Consider the following 18870-nt stretch of genomic DNA (forward strand, 5'->3'; position numbering starts at 1 on the left):
TGCATGTGGCAATCATAATTTGGTTGGCTGTACTCCTGGAATGCAAAGGAGGGAAGTAAGCCAGCATTAACAACAGTCAGAAAGTCTAGTGTTGTACTGGGTGACTGGGCAACTAAATGGAAGATGAAATTCAATGCTGACAGATGCAAAGTAGTGCACATTGGAAAACAGAATCCCAAGCAGACATACAAAATTATGCGGCCTAAGTTAGCTGTTACTACTCAAGAGAGAGATCTTGGAGTCATTGTGGATAGTTATCTGAAACCATCCACTCAATGTGCAGCAGCAGTCAAAAAAGTTAACAGAAGGTACCGTTAGAAAAGGGATAGATAATAAGATAGTAAATATGAGAATGCTGTTATGATACACCCACACCATGCAGTTCTGTTCGCCCCATCTTAGAAAAGATATATTAGAAATGTAAAAGGTACAGAGAAGGACCACAAAAATGTGTAGAGGTATGGAACAGCCTCCATATGAGGAGAGATTAAAAAGACTGGGACTGTTCAGTCAGGAAAAGAGACAACTAAGGGAGGATATTACAGAGATCTATAAAATCATGATTGGTGTGTAGAAAGTGAATAAAGAAGTCACTGAGCCTCAAACTGGCAGATGCTGGGACTAGACAATGGGAAGAATCACTTGATAATTGCCCTGTACTGTTCATTTCCTTGGAAACATCTGGCATCACCCACTATCTGAAGACAGGATACTGGGGTGGATGAACCATTGGTCTGACCCAATATGACTGTTGTTATGTTAGAAATTTAAAAGACCTAGATAGCTTTACAGTGTACAGTAGTACAGTTAGGACATCTAACATATGCTTTTGTTGATAATATATATTTGATCATTTTCCAGTTAATTTTTGGTGTGAATATTTAGATAAAACTAATACTATACATCTTCATTTATCTAGTTATTTCTGCTTAACTAGATAACATTGATATATAACTTGCTGAACTCTACTTGCGAAAAAAAGAACTTTTAGAAACACTGAAGTGTAATTTAATCCAAAGAATGTTGCTATCAAAATCTAAATCTGTATTTAGAAGTCATTATTCTATGCGAGTTTTATCTACTGTTAGCATAACTGTATCTTATTTTTTATTACGGTCAAGAAAACACCATAATAGAGGCTCAGACTAAATGTATACCCCAAATCAAATAAAGACAGTAGGAGAACCAAAAGAATGCCACCATGGCTAAATAGCAGAATAACAGGCTATTAGAGGCAAAAAGGCATCCTTTAAAATTTGGAAGTTAAATTCTAGTGAGTAAAATAGGAACGAGCACCAACTCTGGCAAATAAATTGTAAAAGTATAATAAGGCAGCCCAAGAAATAATTTGATAAGTAACTTGATAAAGATGGGAAAAGTAGCAGCAATTAAAAAAAAAAAGTAAATCGGAAGCAGGAAGCCTGCCAAGTGGGCAGTGGGGCCACCAAACAACAAAAGTATTAAAGGAGCACTCAGGGAAGACAACGCCATTGCAGAGAAGCTAAATTAATTCTTTGCATTAATCTTCACTACAGAGGATGTGGGGGCGATAGCCACATCAGAGCTACCCTTTTTGATTTTTTTCCTACCTAGCCCCCCCCGTTCCTCAGACGTTCTTGTTAAACCCTGGATTTGTGCTGGGAATGGCCCACCTTGATTATCATACATATTGTAAGGAGAGTGATCACTTTAGATAAGCTATTACCAACAGGAGAGTGGGTTTGTGGGGGGGTGGGGAGAAAACCTGGATTTGTGCTGGAAATGGCCCAACTTGATTATCATACACATTGTAAGGAGAGTAATCATTTTAGATAAACTACTACCAGCAGGAGAGTGGGGTGGGGGGAGAGAAAACCTTTTGTAGTGGTAAACACCCATTTTTTCATGGTTTGTATGTATAAGAACATCTTCTGTATTTTCCACAGTATGCATCCGATGAAGTGAGCTGTAGCTCACGAAAGCTTATGCTCAAATAAATTGGTTAGTCTCTAAGGTGCCACAAGTCCTCCTTTTCTTTTTGCAAATACAGACTAACACGGCTGTTACTCTGAAACAAATCTGAAGTATTGTCCCAAATTGAAGTTTTACAATGAATTGATAAATTAAACAGTAATAAGTCACTAGGACCAAATGATATTTACTTAAAAGTTCTGAAGGAACTCAAATATGAAATTGCAGAACTACTCACTGTAGTATGTAACCTATTACTGAAATCTGTCTCTATATCAGATGACTGGAAGGTAGTTCATATTGCTAATATTTTAAAAGGGCTCCAAAGGAGATCCTGGTGATTACAGACTGATGACCCTAAGTATAGATTGTGAGATTAAAGGAAAAATTTTCAAAAGTGACTTAGGCGACTAAGTCCTATTTTCAAAAGACATTTAGGATCCTAAGTCTCATTGAAATCTGGCACTTCTCAGGGCCAGATTTTTAAAGGTATCTAGGTGCCTAAAGATGCAGATAGGTACTTAATGGAATTTTCAGAAGCACCCATGTGCATAACTGCTATCGATTTAAAGAAATGTTTCTAGGCTCTGAAAGTTTTACCCTGGTATTGTTTCTCATTGTAAAAAGTCATGATTCAGTCTACCTATATGAATGTCTGTGTTATATTCTGTGTAATAATAATTAGTAATTAATTGCTAACAGCTTTTGTAATCACATATAAATCATAGGGCTGAAAAACCACAGTTTATTTAGGAAGTCTTCTGTGTTGAACAAGGGAGGATTTTCAAAGTTAAAAATAATCAGGGCTAATGCAAAAATTACTTGCAACAGTTAAAAAATTTATTGAAAAACCGCAGTAAATAGAATGTTCTTTTTAGCACCCATAAAAGACTACATCTCAGTGAAGTGAGAAGAGAAGGCAGATACTAGAACCCTTATTTTTAAGATGGGGAACTCTTAAGCCACTTAAAATTCTACATTTGTCCAGAACACTTCCTTGTTTTTGGTTCTGTCTGTAGGCACATATAGGAGGATCCTCTGTTCCATTTTCATGTTGCTTATTTAGCTGGCCTTTCTTCAACTGACTGGACTTTTGATGAGACTATTTTGCCATCCACCAGCTCTTCAACGATTGTCTTAACCACTCTAGTTTTAGATGGTTCTAAAAATAAAATATTAATAGTATTATCCATTCAAGATATTAAAATAAAGACTCAAATAACATAAAAAGTTGTGGTCCAGTTAAATAAACATAGGACAGTATGCCTTATGACAGTGTAAACTTTCACGGGAAAAATTATAAATATATATGTGTATATATATAGGACCTTTATTTGTCACTTTGCTGAAATACATAGTGCAGCAGAAAGTTACCTTCAAACATGAAAAAGAGGTTGAAATCTTAACTTTGACAGATAGTGGTGTACATTAAAATCTTTGAGGCTTTTTTTCTTTATAACAAATTACTAATTTTATTTCACCATTTCAGGCTCAATCCTCTGGGTTGTTACTTGTCTCCTGATAACCTCAAGGGGAGTTGAAGGTTCCTAGCACTTCACAGGAAGCACTCAGCACTTTAAAGAACTGGGGCCTGATTCACTGCCCAGTGAGGAGAATGGGAAACTTTCCATTGACTTCAATGGGGATTGGATCAGGTCTTCAGTAAGTAATTACTTATACAAATATAAGTTACCAAGATCTGAAGAGTTCTTTTCTGGCAGAGGTAATGCTGTTTGATTTTAAAAAGTGCACTCCTACATCCTTGTAGTTCAAAGACACACTTGAAAATAAAAACAGTAACTTATTTTAATTACCTTTGATTTGAACTCTTGATTCTTGATATTCATAACCTCCAGATCTAAAGCTGCTGTTAAAAATAATTAATAGTCATTAGTTATCTTACAGTACTTTTGGAATTCTAAGAAAATATAATTATTTTGAGAGTTGATGAGAATACTGGTTTTAAAAGCAAGTTTATTGCTATCTTTCTAGAAACAGCATGGCAGGCAATCAGTTTTGTAAGTGATTGGAACTGCTATGTATCATATATATCTGATTGCATTTTTTTGTTGCCAAACAAAAAGGTGAATAATTGATTTCACCAAAATGCTTCACAGGATAAAGATTAAATAAAATAGTTTATCAAATATGGATGTAAGATCAAACTGCTCTTTTATCTTGATTGATAAAATGAAAATTTTCTGTGGTAGATATTCTATTTACTGGAGTCATTTTCAGGTATTTGCAGCTGCACATAATGTACAGTTCTATAATATTTGCAGATGCTGAGACAGAACAGAGAACTGATACAGCATTTTGTTTTCAGTTCACTTAGGTCTATTTCAGTGGGCATTGCAAGGCTCTGACTGATTTCAAAGTGTGTTGAATTAGGTCCTTGGATCCCACAACAGAGCCTTACAAATATTTTTATTTCTGAAGAACATTTAATGAAATGTGCTACTAAGAAATATCCTTCTTAGTAAATATTCTGTAGACAAAATACATACAGAGTCCCAAACTTTTAATCTCTCAATGACTTCAAGAAAAGGAGTACTAGTGGCACCTTAGAGACTAACCAATTTATTTGAGCATAAGCTTTTGTGAGCTACAGCTCACTTCATTGGATGCTCAAATAAATTGGTTAGTCTCTAAGGTGCCACTAGTACTCCTTTTCTTTTTGTGAATACAGACTCACACGGCTGCTACTCTGAAACCTGTCAATGACTTCAAATCACATTGAAGTCAGTGGATTTAAGAGCACCCTGACTCATCACCTTGCAGGATCAGATTTATAGTGTGATAGAGAAGAAAAAATCCTCCTCTTGAAAAAGAGGATGCTTTCTATGGATCATATTTGAAATGTGGGCTCAATCCTGCAAGGTGTTCAGCACTCATGCAAGGTTATGAAGGCCCTCAGCTTCCACTTTGAAGTCAGTGGAATTTAATGTAGTTAAGCATTTAACTGGAATGATCTGCACCTTACAGGATTTATCCCTATATGCACGGAACATGGAATAAGATATATTGATGTTTGTTTCTTATTTCTAGAGTTCTGTTTTTCAAAATAAATTCATCTAACTGAAATAGTTTTTTCTTCAGGCTGTTTGCTTACCCTCCTTCTCCATCTAGCAGTCGCCTATAGGTCTCAATCTCCATCTCTAGATGTGTCTTGATGCCCAGGAGCTGTTCATATTCTGCATTCTGGCACTCCATTTCAGATCTGATCTGCTTTAATTGTTCCTCCAGATTGCTAATCTGAAGCTGAATTTGTGAAAGCTGAGTACTGTAGTTTCCTTCAGTTTCCGCCAAGGTGCCTTCAAGGGAGCATTTCTATCAGCGCATAACAATGGCATGTTACTGATGAAGCTGAAATGCTTGATTACACACAAGGAAAATTTTCTTTAACAGTGAAAATAATTTATACCAGAGAAGTAGAAAAAATATTTCCCTAATCATAACACTTAATTAGAAATAAAATTACATTTTTTTTCTCTATCAGTTTTCAATACCGTTAGTTTTTGTGATGAAAATTATTTCTCTGGAATAGTTTTTCCTTTCTCTTCTCTCTTTCTCACTGTAGTTTTCTGGTATTATATTACTAGTTTTATAATGTTTTATTGCTTTATACACTGCTTCTTCTGTAACACTTTTCTCAAACAATGCAAAGTAAAATGTATTAAATTAATTGGATATGCATGTAAAACAATTTTACTTGTATGTTAAGTTTATGAAAATAAGTGAAAGGTCAAAGTGGGAATATAAGAATTTAATCTGTTTGGTGCATGATTATCTGCTATACAGGTGTTTGAAAGAAATTCAGATTTGTTCTTATTGGTGAGATGTTGAAGATAAGTAGTTTGGCTATTGACTGCTCTTCTGAAGAAATCCATAAGAGCCTTTTGAAGTTGTCTTTTCACAGATCAGAATGAATGAAAAATATAGTCACTGAGAGAACATGATAAAACAACTTTATGCCAAAAAGCTGGATGGCATTAAATTTAATATCCTGTTGTTTTTTATTTACATTAAATATTAAAATACTGATTAGGCCACCAAGGGATTATTCAATATTCAGCATTCCCTATACACATATTCAGTCATTTTACACTTACTTAAAAGGTGGTGGACCATATTCCATACTGGATTCTTGCCAAAAAAAAAAGTTCCATTGAAAGTGGATAAACTTGCATGTGTGTAATGAAGGTGGAATATTGACCTGTAATGCCTCTTTTGAGGCCATATCTATTACAAAACTTTATGAAGTGTTTTTGAGACTGTTTAAAACAAATCTGTTTATTTTGATTATTCTTTCTAACTAGTCAAACTCACCACTCTTCCTTCTCTATAGACTTTAGTATTTAGTTAGAATTACAGTTGTTTCTCTGTGCTTAGAATAAATATAGGTGAGCTATCAAAACATGGGTCTATATTAGAAACAATTATATATTAAATGCAAATATGCCCTTACATAATGCCAAAGTAGTGGATAAAGCTATTATGCACACTGTAAATGTTTTTAATAAGAATTTTGAATGATAAAAGTTATCTTAAGTGGCAGCTATTACAAACCTTGGCCAGAAGGGCTTGTAGCTCAATGTCCAGGGTTTGGAGAGTACGTTTGATCTCAGTTATTTCATGCCTGGCTGAGTCTGCTGCACCAGCATCATCATAGATTTGTTGCTGCAGCTGTTGACTCTGGAAAAGTCATAATACAATATAATGAATACGGTGTGATGAAACAAATCTTTGGATTTGAATATGCTTTCAGAAAATGTATCAATCATATTGTTACCATTTTATTAAATTGTTCTTCGGCCTCCCTACGATTTTGCTCAGCAAGGGATTCATACTGAGCTCTCATGTCATTCAGAATCTTTGTTAGATCAACTCCTGGAGCAGCATTAATTTCTACATTCACTTCACCTGTAGAGCCACGCTGGAAGCTTTTCCTTTCCTGGTTAAATGGAAGACAAGGAGATTTTAATTTTAAATATATTGCAGCTGCAGAAGCAGGGAAAAATTAAATAACTGAAATCAGTAAGTGTCAAAATCTGAATGTTTTGAAATAGTAAATTGACCATAAACCATTTCACTTTTAAACCACGTTTAAATGGAAAGACTCTCATTGACTTCAGTGGGAGTTGGACTGGGACCTATATTTGCAAAAGGAAGGCAAAGATCTTACTTCCTCATGGTTCTTCTTAAGATACACTAGCTCCTCAGTCAGGCTTTCAAGCTGTGCTTCCAGGTTGGATCTTGTCATAGTCAGGTCATCTAGGACTCTACGCAGACTATTAATGTCAGCTTCAATACTTTGGTAAAGGAAAAGCTCATTTTCATACCTTTAAAGTGTTAGGAGAATTTTGAGAATATAATCAGATCAGAAAGAAAGAGAAATCTATTTTTCCTTGCAAGAAAAATATTTGATATTAATAAAGCAGAATTTCATTAGAGAAGATGTGAGAATAATGCATTTTTATTATCTGTTTATTTTATATTCTGGTTTTTATGATTTGGCAAAAGTTTTAATAGTTTTTTTAAAATTAAAAATATAGCTCTATTGCATATAATAGTTATAAAATTGATTTTAATATTGTTATCATTTTTGGAATAATACTTCAGATTTCTTTTAATACTAAAAAGTGTAGAGAAAAGTGTCTAAGGACCATATGAGATGATCAGTTTGTAAGCAGCAAACAATGGTGAGTTCTGCTTAAAAACAAATGGCATGAGGTGGCCCAAGTTGTTACTACCCCATCATTACTAACTGGTTTTCACTGAACTCACTTAAGTCTGAAGTCATCAGCAGCAAGCTTGGCATTGTCAATCTGCAAGACTATCTTGGCATTGTCAATAGTTGCAGAGATGATCTGGATAAATAGAAAGATAGATAAGGAAAGAGGCAATATTTATATGACTACTATGAAAATATTCTTTGCATTTAATTTTGAGGCATTTAATTTTGGGCAAATTTAGAGGCTAACATGAAAAATGCAGATTTAAAAAATAATTTGTTTATATGCAGTTTAAACATAGTGGGAGATATGATTTCTTTCCCTTTTTTTAAAATTAAGTATTTCCTTTCCACGTTAACAAATTAATTTTCATGCATAAACAGTAAAAAAACTAACCATTCTTAATAGTAAAATAGATACTTTTATAGTCATATTAAATTAACAAGAATGTGTGTGAAAAATCAGTTGGTAGAAATATTACATCTTAAAGTCTACTGCTTTAAGTATTCTTAATGTCAACAGAAAATGATAAATGTCTGAAACTAAGCTGAGCAGAATTTCTCATTTGATAATAACTCATGCACTGCTTGTGAGTTATAGTTTAACACAAGATATGGTTACAAGGTGCATACCATTGTAAAGTGCTGAAAAATTATTTATTACCTGATTCTTAAGATCTTCAATTATCTGGTAATATTTGCTGTAATCACAGCGTAACCCAGCAGCAGCAGGATCATGTTTCTCATACCACAGCCGGATTTTATGTTCAAGATCAGCATTTGCCTCCTCCAGAGCACGCACCATATCCAGGTAGTTAGCTAGGCGGTCATTAAGGTTCTGCATGGTTTCCTTTTCGCCACCAGACAGAAGGCTGCCATCAGCTCCACCAAAGGCCCCACTAAAGCCTCCACTATAGCCACTACCCAAGCCCCCAAATGAGCTACTGCGGTAGGCATTTCCATAGCCTCCTCCAACTGATACACTACCAAACCCACCACTATAGCCTCCACCAAAGCCACCACCTGCTCCCCTTCCTAATCCACTCCCTAATCCAACACCGGATCCCCCAGCCAAACCACATACACTCCCACTACCAAAGTGTCTTCCTATGCTGGAGACTCTGACTGATCCACCACCTCCACCAAATGAGGAAACCTGGCTGGATCCACTAGCAATACAAAGAGACATAGTTTTTTAGTGGTGGTCTGAGTTGTTAAAGTGTAACAAAGGCATCAAAGTAGAGTGAGAGAATGTCTTGGCTAGGCAGTTCCTTTACCTTTTTATACAGAATTATTAGGGTGTTTCTTTCTGGATTCCTCCTGCCTATGCCAACTCAGCATAGTGTTAGCCATGATTGGATGATTTCTCCTCATTAGCATTTAAATCAGTGGTGACCGTTCATGTAAAGAGGTTAGTGCCCTGAAGATGTTTGTTATATCAGGAATAGAGAAGGGTGGAACAAAGCGAAAGAATCATTATTACATTTTAATCATAGATGAGTAATTCCTTTGCTTCTTCCAGACCTCAGGCATAACTCTCATAATTCCCCAAGAAGATAGAGCAAAATTTCAAGTGATATATTTTTACCATTCTTACCACCAAACTTATCATTTCTCTCTTTGATAAATTAATAGGGCTGTCAAGCGATTATAAAAATTAATCACGATTAATTGCACTATTAATAATAGAATACCATTTATTTAAATATTTTTGGATGTTTTCTACATTTTCAAATATATTGATTTCAATGACAACACACAATACAAAGTGTACAGTGCTCACTTTATATTTATTTTTGATTACAAGTACTTGCACTGTAAAAAAACAAAAGAAATAGTATTTTTCAGTTCACCTAATACAAGTACTGTAGTGCAATCTCTTTATCATGAAAGTTGAACTTATTAATGTAGAATTATGTACAAAAAATAACTGCATTAAAAAATAAAACAATGTAAAGCTTTAGAGCCTGCAAGTCCACTCAGTCCTACTTCTTGTTCAGCCAATCGCTCAGACAAACACGGTTGGTTACATTTGCAGGAGATAATGCTGCCTGCTTCTTGTTTACAATGTCACCTGAAAATGAGAACAGGTATTCTCATGGCACTGTTGTAGCTGGCATCACAAGTATTTACGTGCCAGAAGCGCTAAAGATTCATATGTCCCTTGATGCTTCAAGCACCATTCCAGAGGACATGCGTCCATGCTGATGACGGGTTCTGCTTGATAACAATCCAGAGCAGTGCGGACTGATGCATGTTCATTTTCATTTTCTGAGTCAGATGCCACCAGCAGAAGGTTGATTTTCTTTTTTGGTGGTTTAGGTTCTGTAGTTTCCTCAACGGAGTGTTGGTCTTTTAAGACTTTTGAAAGCATGCTCCACATCCACACCTCGTCCCTCTCAGATTTTGGAAGGCACTTTATTCTTAAACCTTGGGTCGAATGCTGTAGCTATATTTCAAAATCTCACATTGATAACTTCTTTGCGTTTTGTCAAATCTGCAGTGAAAGTGTTCTTAAAATGAACAACACATGCTGGGTCATCATCCGAGACTGCTATAATATGAAATATATGTCAGAATGCGGGTAAAACAGACCAGGGGATATACAATTCCCCCTAAGGAGTTCAGTCACAAACTTAATTAACGCATTATTTTTTTAACGAGCATAATCAGCATGGATGTATGTCCTCTGGAATGGTGGCCAAAGCATGTAGGGGCATACGAATTTTTAGCATATCTGTCCCGGAAATACCTTGCAATGCCGGCTACAAAAGTGCCATGCAAATGCCTGTTCTCACTTTCTGGTGACATTGTAAATAAGAAGAGGGCAGCATTGTCTCCTGAAAATGTAAACAAACTTGTTTGTCTTAGCTATTGGCTGAACAAGAAGTAGGACTGGGTGGACTTGTAGGCTCTGAAGTTTTACACTGTTTTGTTTTTGAGTGCAGTTTTGTAACAAAAAAAAATAAATCTACATTTGTAAATTGCACGTTCACCACACAGAGATTGCACTACAGTACTTGTATGAGGTTGTGACGAAGTGGGACTGTTCTTAATGTTTCCTCCGAACATTGTGGGGGTGCCTCAGTTTCCCCTATGCAGTTCTTAAGTATCTAGGGGGTGGGAGAAGGGTGTATGATCATTGCAGAGCCCTAGAGGGCAGGTGTGTACAGGGGTCTGGACACAGAGAATGCCCGACACCCTGTTTCCTGGCAACTGATGGTCTGAGCCCTTCCCCCCTGCAAGGTGAGAGCTAAAGGGTTGGAGAACAAAGGAATCAGGTGACCTCCTGGCCCGGGAAAGGAACAAAGCCCAGAGGAGGAGGGGCTGGAGGGAGTTTCAGTTTGGGGCTGGCTGGGACATGGAGTGAAGTGCAGACGTGGTTGTCTGGCTCACTGCCCCCCCCCCCCCAAAATGGACCCAGCTGATGGGTCCTGTTCTCTGCACCTGCAAGCTCTGTTTTAGACCATGTTCCTGTCATCTAATAAACCTCTGTTTTACTGGCTGGCTGAGAGTCAAGTCTGACTGCGAAGTTGGGGTGCAGGACCCTCTGGCTTCCCCAGGAGCCCTGCCTGAGCGGACTCGCTGGGGGAAGCGCACGGAGGGGCAGAGGATGCTGAATGCTCCGAGGTCAGACCCAGGAAGGTGGAAGCTGTGTGAGCTGTGTGTCCTGAAGACAGGCTGCTCACAGAAAGGCGACTGCCCCAGAGTCCTGACTGGCTTCATGGGGAGCAGTTCCAGAGTATCGCCCAGGGACTCCGTGACAGAGGTGAATTGAAAAATACTATTTCTTTTGTTTATCTTTTACAATGCAAATATTTGTAATCAAGAATAATATACATTTTGATTTCAATTACAACACAGAATACAATATATATGAAAATGTAGAAAAACATCCAAAATATTTAATAAATTTCAATTGGTATTCTGTTGTTTAACAGTGTGATTAAAACTGCGAGTAATCGCGATTAATTTTTTTGAGTTAACTGCGATTAATTGACAGCCCTAATAAATAAAAGTGCCATTAGTCCCAATGTTTGTTTGATTTGCATGCAGTTTTCCTTCTTAACTGTTGTTCGGGTGGGATCTTCTTAATATTTCTAAGTATGAGCTACTTCAAGACTTTCAGTAAATTTGGGGGCCGACTAAGGGCGTTACGTAGGTTCTTCAAATTTGCCTTTACTAATAAAATCATCATCATCATTATCATCTATAATTTTATTTTCAGAGTGCCTTCCTGCAGAAGCAGTTTGTGTATTGCATGATATTTGAACACATTAAAATATTAATCCATTATTATTAAATTTGACCTCTTAAAATTTAAATGAATAAAATGTAGGCATATCCTGGAATTCCCGATGCTTAATTTTTTCTTAGGAGAGGTGGAGAGTGTGGTCAGATATTGGCTGCATATGTCCCAGCTCTGCGTAGATAGAGGAGATAACAGACCTCAATTAAACTGCCCAATAAATCCACAGACTCAGTTTTTAGTGAAGGCACCTGGCCAGGTTTATTGTCAATGAGGCACGGTCCTAGTATCCTGCAGACTCTCCAGGACCACTAACACATGTATGCCCGTTACAAAGGACCAGCTCGGTGAATGGCGGGACTTTCCGCTCCCCACAAGGCCAGACAAAGACATTCCCTCTGAGATACATCTTTATACCCCAGTACAAACAAGTTATGTATTACCTCTGTGATATAGTTAGGTGCCACACTCTGATGTGAGTTACTGCCCCCTCTGACGTAGCTAACCACAACCCATTACCTTGTACCTGTTGGTTTGATTAAAACATCTCTGTCCATCATTCTGTCATCCTGACCTTATTTTTAAAATGGATCAGCATGTTCCTGTTATCTTTTGGGGAAAGTGTTGTGTGACAGGGTCGGGCCAGATGGCTATAGGAGAGTAATAGAAGGCAGATATATTAGCCCCAGGCTAAGTAGGACCCTTTTCCCTGGGTAAGGTAACAGGGAAGGTTCCAGAACAATCAGGAAGCTTCTGGAGACAGTTAAGTCAGGCTGATTAGAATACCTGCAGCCAATCAAGAAGCTGCTAGAATCAATTAAGGCAGGCTAATCAGGGCAACTGGGTTTTAAAAAGGAGCTCACTTCAGTTTGTGGTGTGTGTGTGAGGAGCTGGGAGCAAGAGGCAATAGGAGCTGAGAGTGAGAATGCGCACTGTTGGAGGACTGAGGTGTACAAGCATTATCAGACACCAGGAGGAAGGTCCTGTGGTAAGGATAAAGAAGGTGTTGGGAGGAGGCCATGGGGAAGTAGCCCAGGGAGTTGTAGCTGTCGCACAGCTGTTCCAGGAGGCACTCTAGACAGCTGCATTCCACAGGGCCCTGGGCTGGAACCCAGAGTAGAGGGCGGGCCCGGGTTCCTTCCAAATCCTCCCAACTCCTGGTCAGACACAGGAGGAGTCGATCTGGACTCTGGGTTCAGAAAAACGGCCAATCTGAGGGCTGCCGTGAAGCTCCAAGGCGAGCAAATCCGCCAATAAGCGCAAGACCCACCAAGGTAGCGCAGGAACTTTGTCACAGTTGGTATCGAGGTGTTCTGATACCACCTTTCTGGAATGTGTTTGTGTATATATTCTTGTGCCTATCACTGCTTAGGAAAGTGTGTTTCTGCAATACCAGCCCTGTTCTTGGCAGATTCTGTGAGCAGGGCCTGCTTCTTGCTTACAACTTAACTTTGCTTTATATCAGCAAAGTTTTGACCACTCCTTTAGCTCAGGCCTCTGATACAAGGGCTTATGTTTCAGGCCCTTTTCCTACTACAGAGAGATTTGGAGCTGGGAATTTTATCAGGACTGCTCAGTAGATAAAAATGTAGAGTCAATTAAAGTAATCTCCTCTGCAGAATTCGCCCCAATTCAGAAATCAGTTACTCAGGCACTTACCTTTAAAACATGAGTAAGTCCATCCTTGTCCTCTGAAGCACTTGAGCACATTCATGAATCTGCTAACAGTTAAGACTGTGCTTAAGTGCCTGGCAGAACAGGGATGCTTAAATTGAAGCATGTGGTTAATTGCTTTGCTGAATTGGGCCAACATGCAGTATGTATGCATGAATTATTTTGGATTTTGTACCAATCTTTTAGCTTAAAATCCAGTGAATGCTAGGTACACTGATTTGATTTGAGGATGATCTTTGTAATAACTGAGGGAGTGGATAATTTACATGGTTGTTTAAATGTTCTGTTGTTTAGTAAATGGAGGTTCCTTTTGCATGTCATTTATTTTAATTGGTTGAGGTAATGAGGCTACTAGTATAGCTCACTCTTAGATGCCTGTGCAAATCCTTTCTTTGGATCCCAGTGTCATTGTGCAGTTGACTGAAGTTCAGAGTATTTGTGTGTAACGTAGGTGACTTTGTGTTGAGCAGTGTTGTGTTTAATAGATCATGGCAAGAAGGTGAAAAGATAATGCTTTGTCTGCCATTCTCTCAACTGGGGAGATGCTTTTCACCACTTTCTCTTCTGTTAATGGTCTTTTTCAAATGAACATGTATACTTATTTTTTTAAACTTATATTTTATTGTTTTTAGATACTTAGAAAAATAATTAAAATATAAAATTAGTCTATTTAAACTGAACAAAATACTGTATAACCTTTCGTCACTTTTGTATTGAGCTTTAAACAAAAATAGCTTTGTCAACTCACACCTGACCTTTGGAGCAATACCTGTAAATGATATACATTAGAGAAAGATTTTACTCTAATCCTAAAAGAACCAAAACACTTTCCAGCTTTCTGTACAGTGGGAGGGGAAAGATGTCCAGTCCCAGCTTCTGGCAGTCGGAGGTATATGGAAGCCTAGAGCATGGGGTTGCATCCTAGACCATCCTAGACCATTGATGGACCTATCTTCCACAAATTTATCTAATATTTTTTTGAACCCCGTTATAATTTAGGCCTTCACAACATCCCCTGACAACTAGTTCCATAGGTCGATTGTGCATTCTGTGAAAGAAGTACTTCCTTTTGTTTGTTCTAAACCTTCTGCCTGTTAATTTCATTGGGTGACCTCTTGTTCTTGTTATGAGAACCTTTTCCACACCATTCATGACTTTATAGACCTCTGTCATACCCCCCTTAGTCGTCTCTTTTCTGAGCTGAACAGTCCCAGTCTTTTAACTTCTCCTCATATAGAAGTTATTCCATACCCCTAATCATTTTTGTTGCCCTTCTCTGTACTTTTTCTAATTCTAATGCATCTTTTTTGAGATGGGGTGATCAGAACTACAAGCAGTGTTCAAGGTATGGGCGTAGCATAGATTTTTATACTGACATTACATTATTTTCTGTCATATTATCTTTCCCTTTCCTAATGCTTTTTTAACTGTTGCTGCACGTTGAGAGGATGTTTTCACAGAATTATCCACGATGACTCCAAGATCTTTTTCTTGAGTGGTAACAGGTACTTTACACCCCATCATTTTATATGTATAGTTGGGATTATGTTCTCCAATATGCATTATTCTACACTTATCAACACTGGATTTCATCGGGGGCCATTGTGTTGCCCAGTCACCCAGTTTTGTGAGATCCCTTTTGTAATTTATCGCAATGTGCTTTGGATTTAATTATTTTGAGTAATTTTGTATTGTCTGAAAATGTTGCCATCTCACTGTTTACTCCCTTTTCCAGATCATTTATGAATATGTTGAACATATGATAATCTGATAGCCATATCATAACAGATGATGAAATGATAACTCCTAGTTTCAAGTGACTGAAGATAATGTAGACTAACACTTTGGTTTCAAGTATTTGAATAATGAATTACTCAGATAGCTGTGTCTTACTGTGTGTTAAACTACCGCACTAGCAGTATTTCTTTTCAACAGTGTCATCAAAGAACATTGATGACACTTCAGATTAATGGTATCAGAAAGGCCCATTCTTATCTTTAGATGGGCAGGTGTGCAGGAAAAGGGACACTTGATTGTTGTATTGTGAATAGCGAAGAGTGGAACTCAGTTTTTACTAAGTGAACTTGGAAGTGGCAGGGCTTAGTCTCTTGGTGGCAGATAGGCTAAAGAAAGAGTTATCTGGTCTCTAATGGCTTAAATGTCACAACCCTTACTTGGCCACACAAGGAAGTAAGGGGGAGTAAGGCCCATATTTATTCCCTTCTGTGGCCCCGCTTTGATTATGATGTTGGCTGTGGTGAAGATAACAGGGGTTAGTGGCCCCATACTCCCTAGTTTGGGGAAATGTGTGGGAAAGGGACAAAGAAGGATGGAATGTGGGAGGAGCCTTTGCTCTGGTCCCTCCCACCTTCAGCCAGAGTAGCTGGCTAGGTGCACAGCAGGGAGTAAGCTGCTTCATGAAAAGTAATTTACACCCTCTCTCATTCCCTTTCCCTCCTTGATCTGTGGGTGGGGCAGTGCTCTGAAGTAAATGATAATGTAGTGCACAATCTTGTAGTGAAATGGCAAAAATTGTTGAAATCCTGCTATGACAATTACTTCCTAAAACAGGCATTGGCTAAATGAAAAAGATGTCACAACTACACAAAGTGTTTCTTTCTCTAAAGATATCGTTTAACTGGATTCCTACTCTTGATTCGTAGGTCCTCAGCACAGGATAGGCTGGAGCATCTTTCAGATCAATCAAAATATTGCATCCCAATTCTTTTCTGACCATGGTTAGCTAAAGAGCTCCCCATTGGAAGTGCAACCAGGTTGTAGTTGTCTTTCACCCTTACAGACCTGGGCTTTGGAAAATATTTCTATATACCTTGATTGGTTTGCCATCTTCCTCAGTGCCCAAGGGTAGCTTCTTGGAGCAGCAGTCTTCTTTGATGTTTTTAGCTGCATAGTCAAAGTAATCTGTGAGTTGTTGGCTCTTCTAGGAAGCGAGCAGGGTGTTTTTGGACATCATGGTTCATGTGCAGCAATCGTTTGTAGTGTGAAGGGAAACATCTAATTTAAGAGGCGAACCTTATGTACTGCAAAAAGTGTGCAGGTAGTGTATTTTATTAATTTTTTTATTTAGTTAGCCTTAACTTTCTTTTTTGTTTCTTTTTGCCATTCCTATGTAAAGAACATCTTCCTGGCAAGACATAGAAATTTCTGACAGCAAAAGGTAAGTGTAAACATTTATATCTTTGCTGGTTTTTATATCTTTTTGAATGCTAGTAACTTTGAATACTTACATTACATTACCAATGTTGCCTTTTACTTAGTTTTGTACTCTGGATATTTTGAGTAAATTGTTTTGCACTGTATGGGCTAAAAATAGTGGCATGTTAGTTGCTAGCTGCTCTGGTCAAATGGTGGTCACTGGTGCCTTTTGTTGCTGCTTTCTAAGAGTATGGTAACTGACTGAGTGTGGCTGGTGGTGTTGTAGTTGCTCCATACTATACAAGTTTATACTAATATTTCTTCTGATGTCATAGTGACGGTTTTGATGATAGTATCCAGTTTAGGAAAAAATGTAAATGTAGATACACTGCAAAAATTATTCAGTGGAACAACAGCAAATAAACTAAACTCTAAGTTACTGTGTTTTGATTTTTACAGCAACCATAATTCTGCTTTTGTGTGTGTATATGGTATTTCTTATTCCTTTATATTGGGTAATATTTACACCTAAATGCATGTACATTTGGGGGAAAGGGGATGAAAAGTGGCTACATTTTCCCCATCAAAAGGGAGATACTGGTAAGAGTGGGAAGAGATTATGGCCTCAGGTTTCTCTTATATGAAAAAGAGATGTTGGGAGTGGAAGAGGAAGACCATCAGTGGTGGCCTCCATTATTAAGAGGTGCTATTCAGATTAAATTTCCCTCTTGAAGAATTCCTGTCTGAAGAAGGTCAAGGTGGGATTTGGGTCTGTACCCTTGAAGATAATCGAAGGTGATGGTGAAGGGTAGTGGAGTTGATGGAGTTAATTCTAGCATTGGATGCTGCTGCAAGCTGCTGTTGTTGTGTTTATGTGTGGTGAACAGGATAGAGGGATGTCATTCTAGAAGTGGCCTCATAAAATGTGGATAAACATTCGTAATCTATATGCTTATCAGAACTGAGACTAAATTCTAAATATTTTGAGTTTCTCTCTCTGCTGGTATTAACAAGTGAGGTACAGAGTTTCACAGTTTAAGGTAACTATAGTTGTGACCAAATATATAACTTGTAATAGTAAAAAAGTTTATTGAAATAGACTAGCAAATGAAATTAGAATATCAGAATATACTTTTTAGTTTCCATTAAAGAATATTTTCCAATTAAGTAGAAAAATCAGAAACTCTTGGTGTAATTCTGATTTTAAAAATAGAAATTATTTCCTCAGACCACTCAGGATGCTGCACTTGTTCGGGAGATTTCCTCCTTTCTTGACTCTTGGTTTTGACACCTGTAAAAGGATCACCTGTGCAATCTTGATGCTGTTTATTTAGTTGGCTTTTCTTCAAAAAGTCACAAGGGAACATATTTTCACAATGGAATATAAATCCCTATCAGAATAATTATACATGAAGCAAAGGTGTATTGTATTTTGAATTATGAAAACTGGTGTGACAACTATTACATACCTTGGCAAGTTAGGACTAGAGCTCTAATTCCAGTGCATCAAGAGTGCCTTTTAGTCTTGTTATTTCACTCTTTCTTGAGCTTTGTTGATCAACATTGGCAGAAATCACTTGTTGCAGGGCTCCATACTGTAATACCACAATCAAATAAAAATAAAATGTTAGTTAATGAAATAAAATCAGTGTTTCATATACTTGCTATACCTTCCAAATAATGCCATTTTTACCTGAGAGTTGAACTGTTCTTCTGTCTCTCTGTGATTCTTTTGTGCAAGGGCTTCATACCGTGCTGTCATGTCATTTAGTCAGATAAACTCTTGGAGCTGCATCCATTTCAACATTGATATCACCACTAGTAACCCTTTGAAAACTTTTTAGTTTCTGGAGAAGACGAAACCAGGAGGACTTTAATAACACAGTGAGGTAACACTATAAGATATGAAAAAGTGATCACCACCTGGAATAAGTTTAACACAGCCCCGACTGTATCCACAAAGTGAGACTGTCTTTGGATCATTTGATCTAGGCCATGATTCAGTGAGGTATTTAAGTACCTGCTTACTTACATGAGTAATCCCATTGACACGTTCTCTGAGCCTGGGTCTACACTATGAGCTGGGGTGTGATTTCCCTGCTCATGT

The 18870-nt window shown here is 37.7% G+C and overlaps 1 protein-coding gene across 1 annotated transcript; it reads right to left on the minus strand.

Annotated features, from left to right (window-relative positions):
* Window positions 1–2821: 2821 nt before the first annotated feature.
* Window positions 2822–8921, minus strand: KRT24 (keratin 24). Its single transcript, XM_027824427.3, has 8 exons — window positions 8349–8921; window positions 7738–7820; window positions 7136–7292; window positions 6743–6904; window positions 6520–6645; window positions 5063–5280; window positions 3765–3817; window positions 2822–3112 (listed from the first exon to the last, which is right to left on the minus strand). The coding sequence occupies exons 1-8, from the start codon at window positions 8871–8873 to the stop codon at window positions 3009–3011; spliced, it is 1428 nt and encodes a 475-aa protein (XP_027680228.3). The 5' UTR covers window positions 8874–8921; the 3' UTR covers window positions 2822–3008.
* Between the last annotated feature and the right edge of the window lie 9949 nt (window positions 8922–18870).

The sequence above is a fragment of the Chelonia mydas genome, chromosome 27 (assembly GCF_015237465.2).
Source record: "Chelonia mydas isolate rCheMyd1 chromosome 27, rCheMyd1.pri.v2, whole genome shotgun sequence".
Taxonomy (NCBI): Eukaryota; Metazoa; Chordata; order Testudines; family Cheloniidae; genus Chelonia; species Chelonia mydas.

Coding starts and splice junctions, on each gene's coding strand:
- KRT24 (XM_027824427.3), bottom strand. CDS start 8,873: ATGTCTCTTTGTATTGCTAGTGGATCCAGCCAGGTTTCCTCATTTGGT. Junction 6,905..7,135: donor TTAAGAAGAACCATGAGGAA/GTAAGATCTTTG, acceptor CCATTTAACCAG/GAAAGGAAAAGCTTCCAGCG. Junction 5,281..6,519: donor TACAAGCCCTTCTGGCCAAG/GTTTGTAATAGC, acceptor ATGCGCTGATAG/AAATGCTCCCTTGAAGGCAC.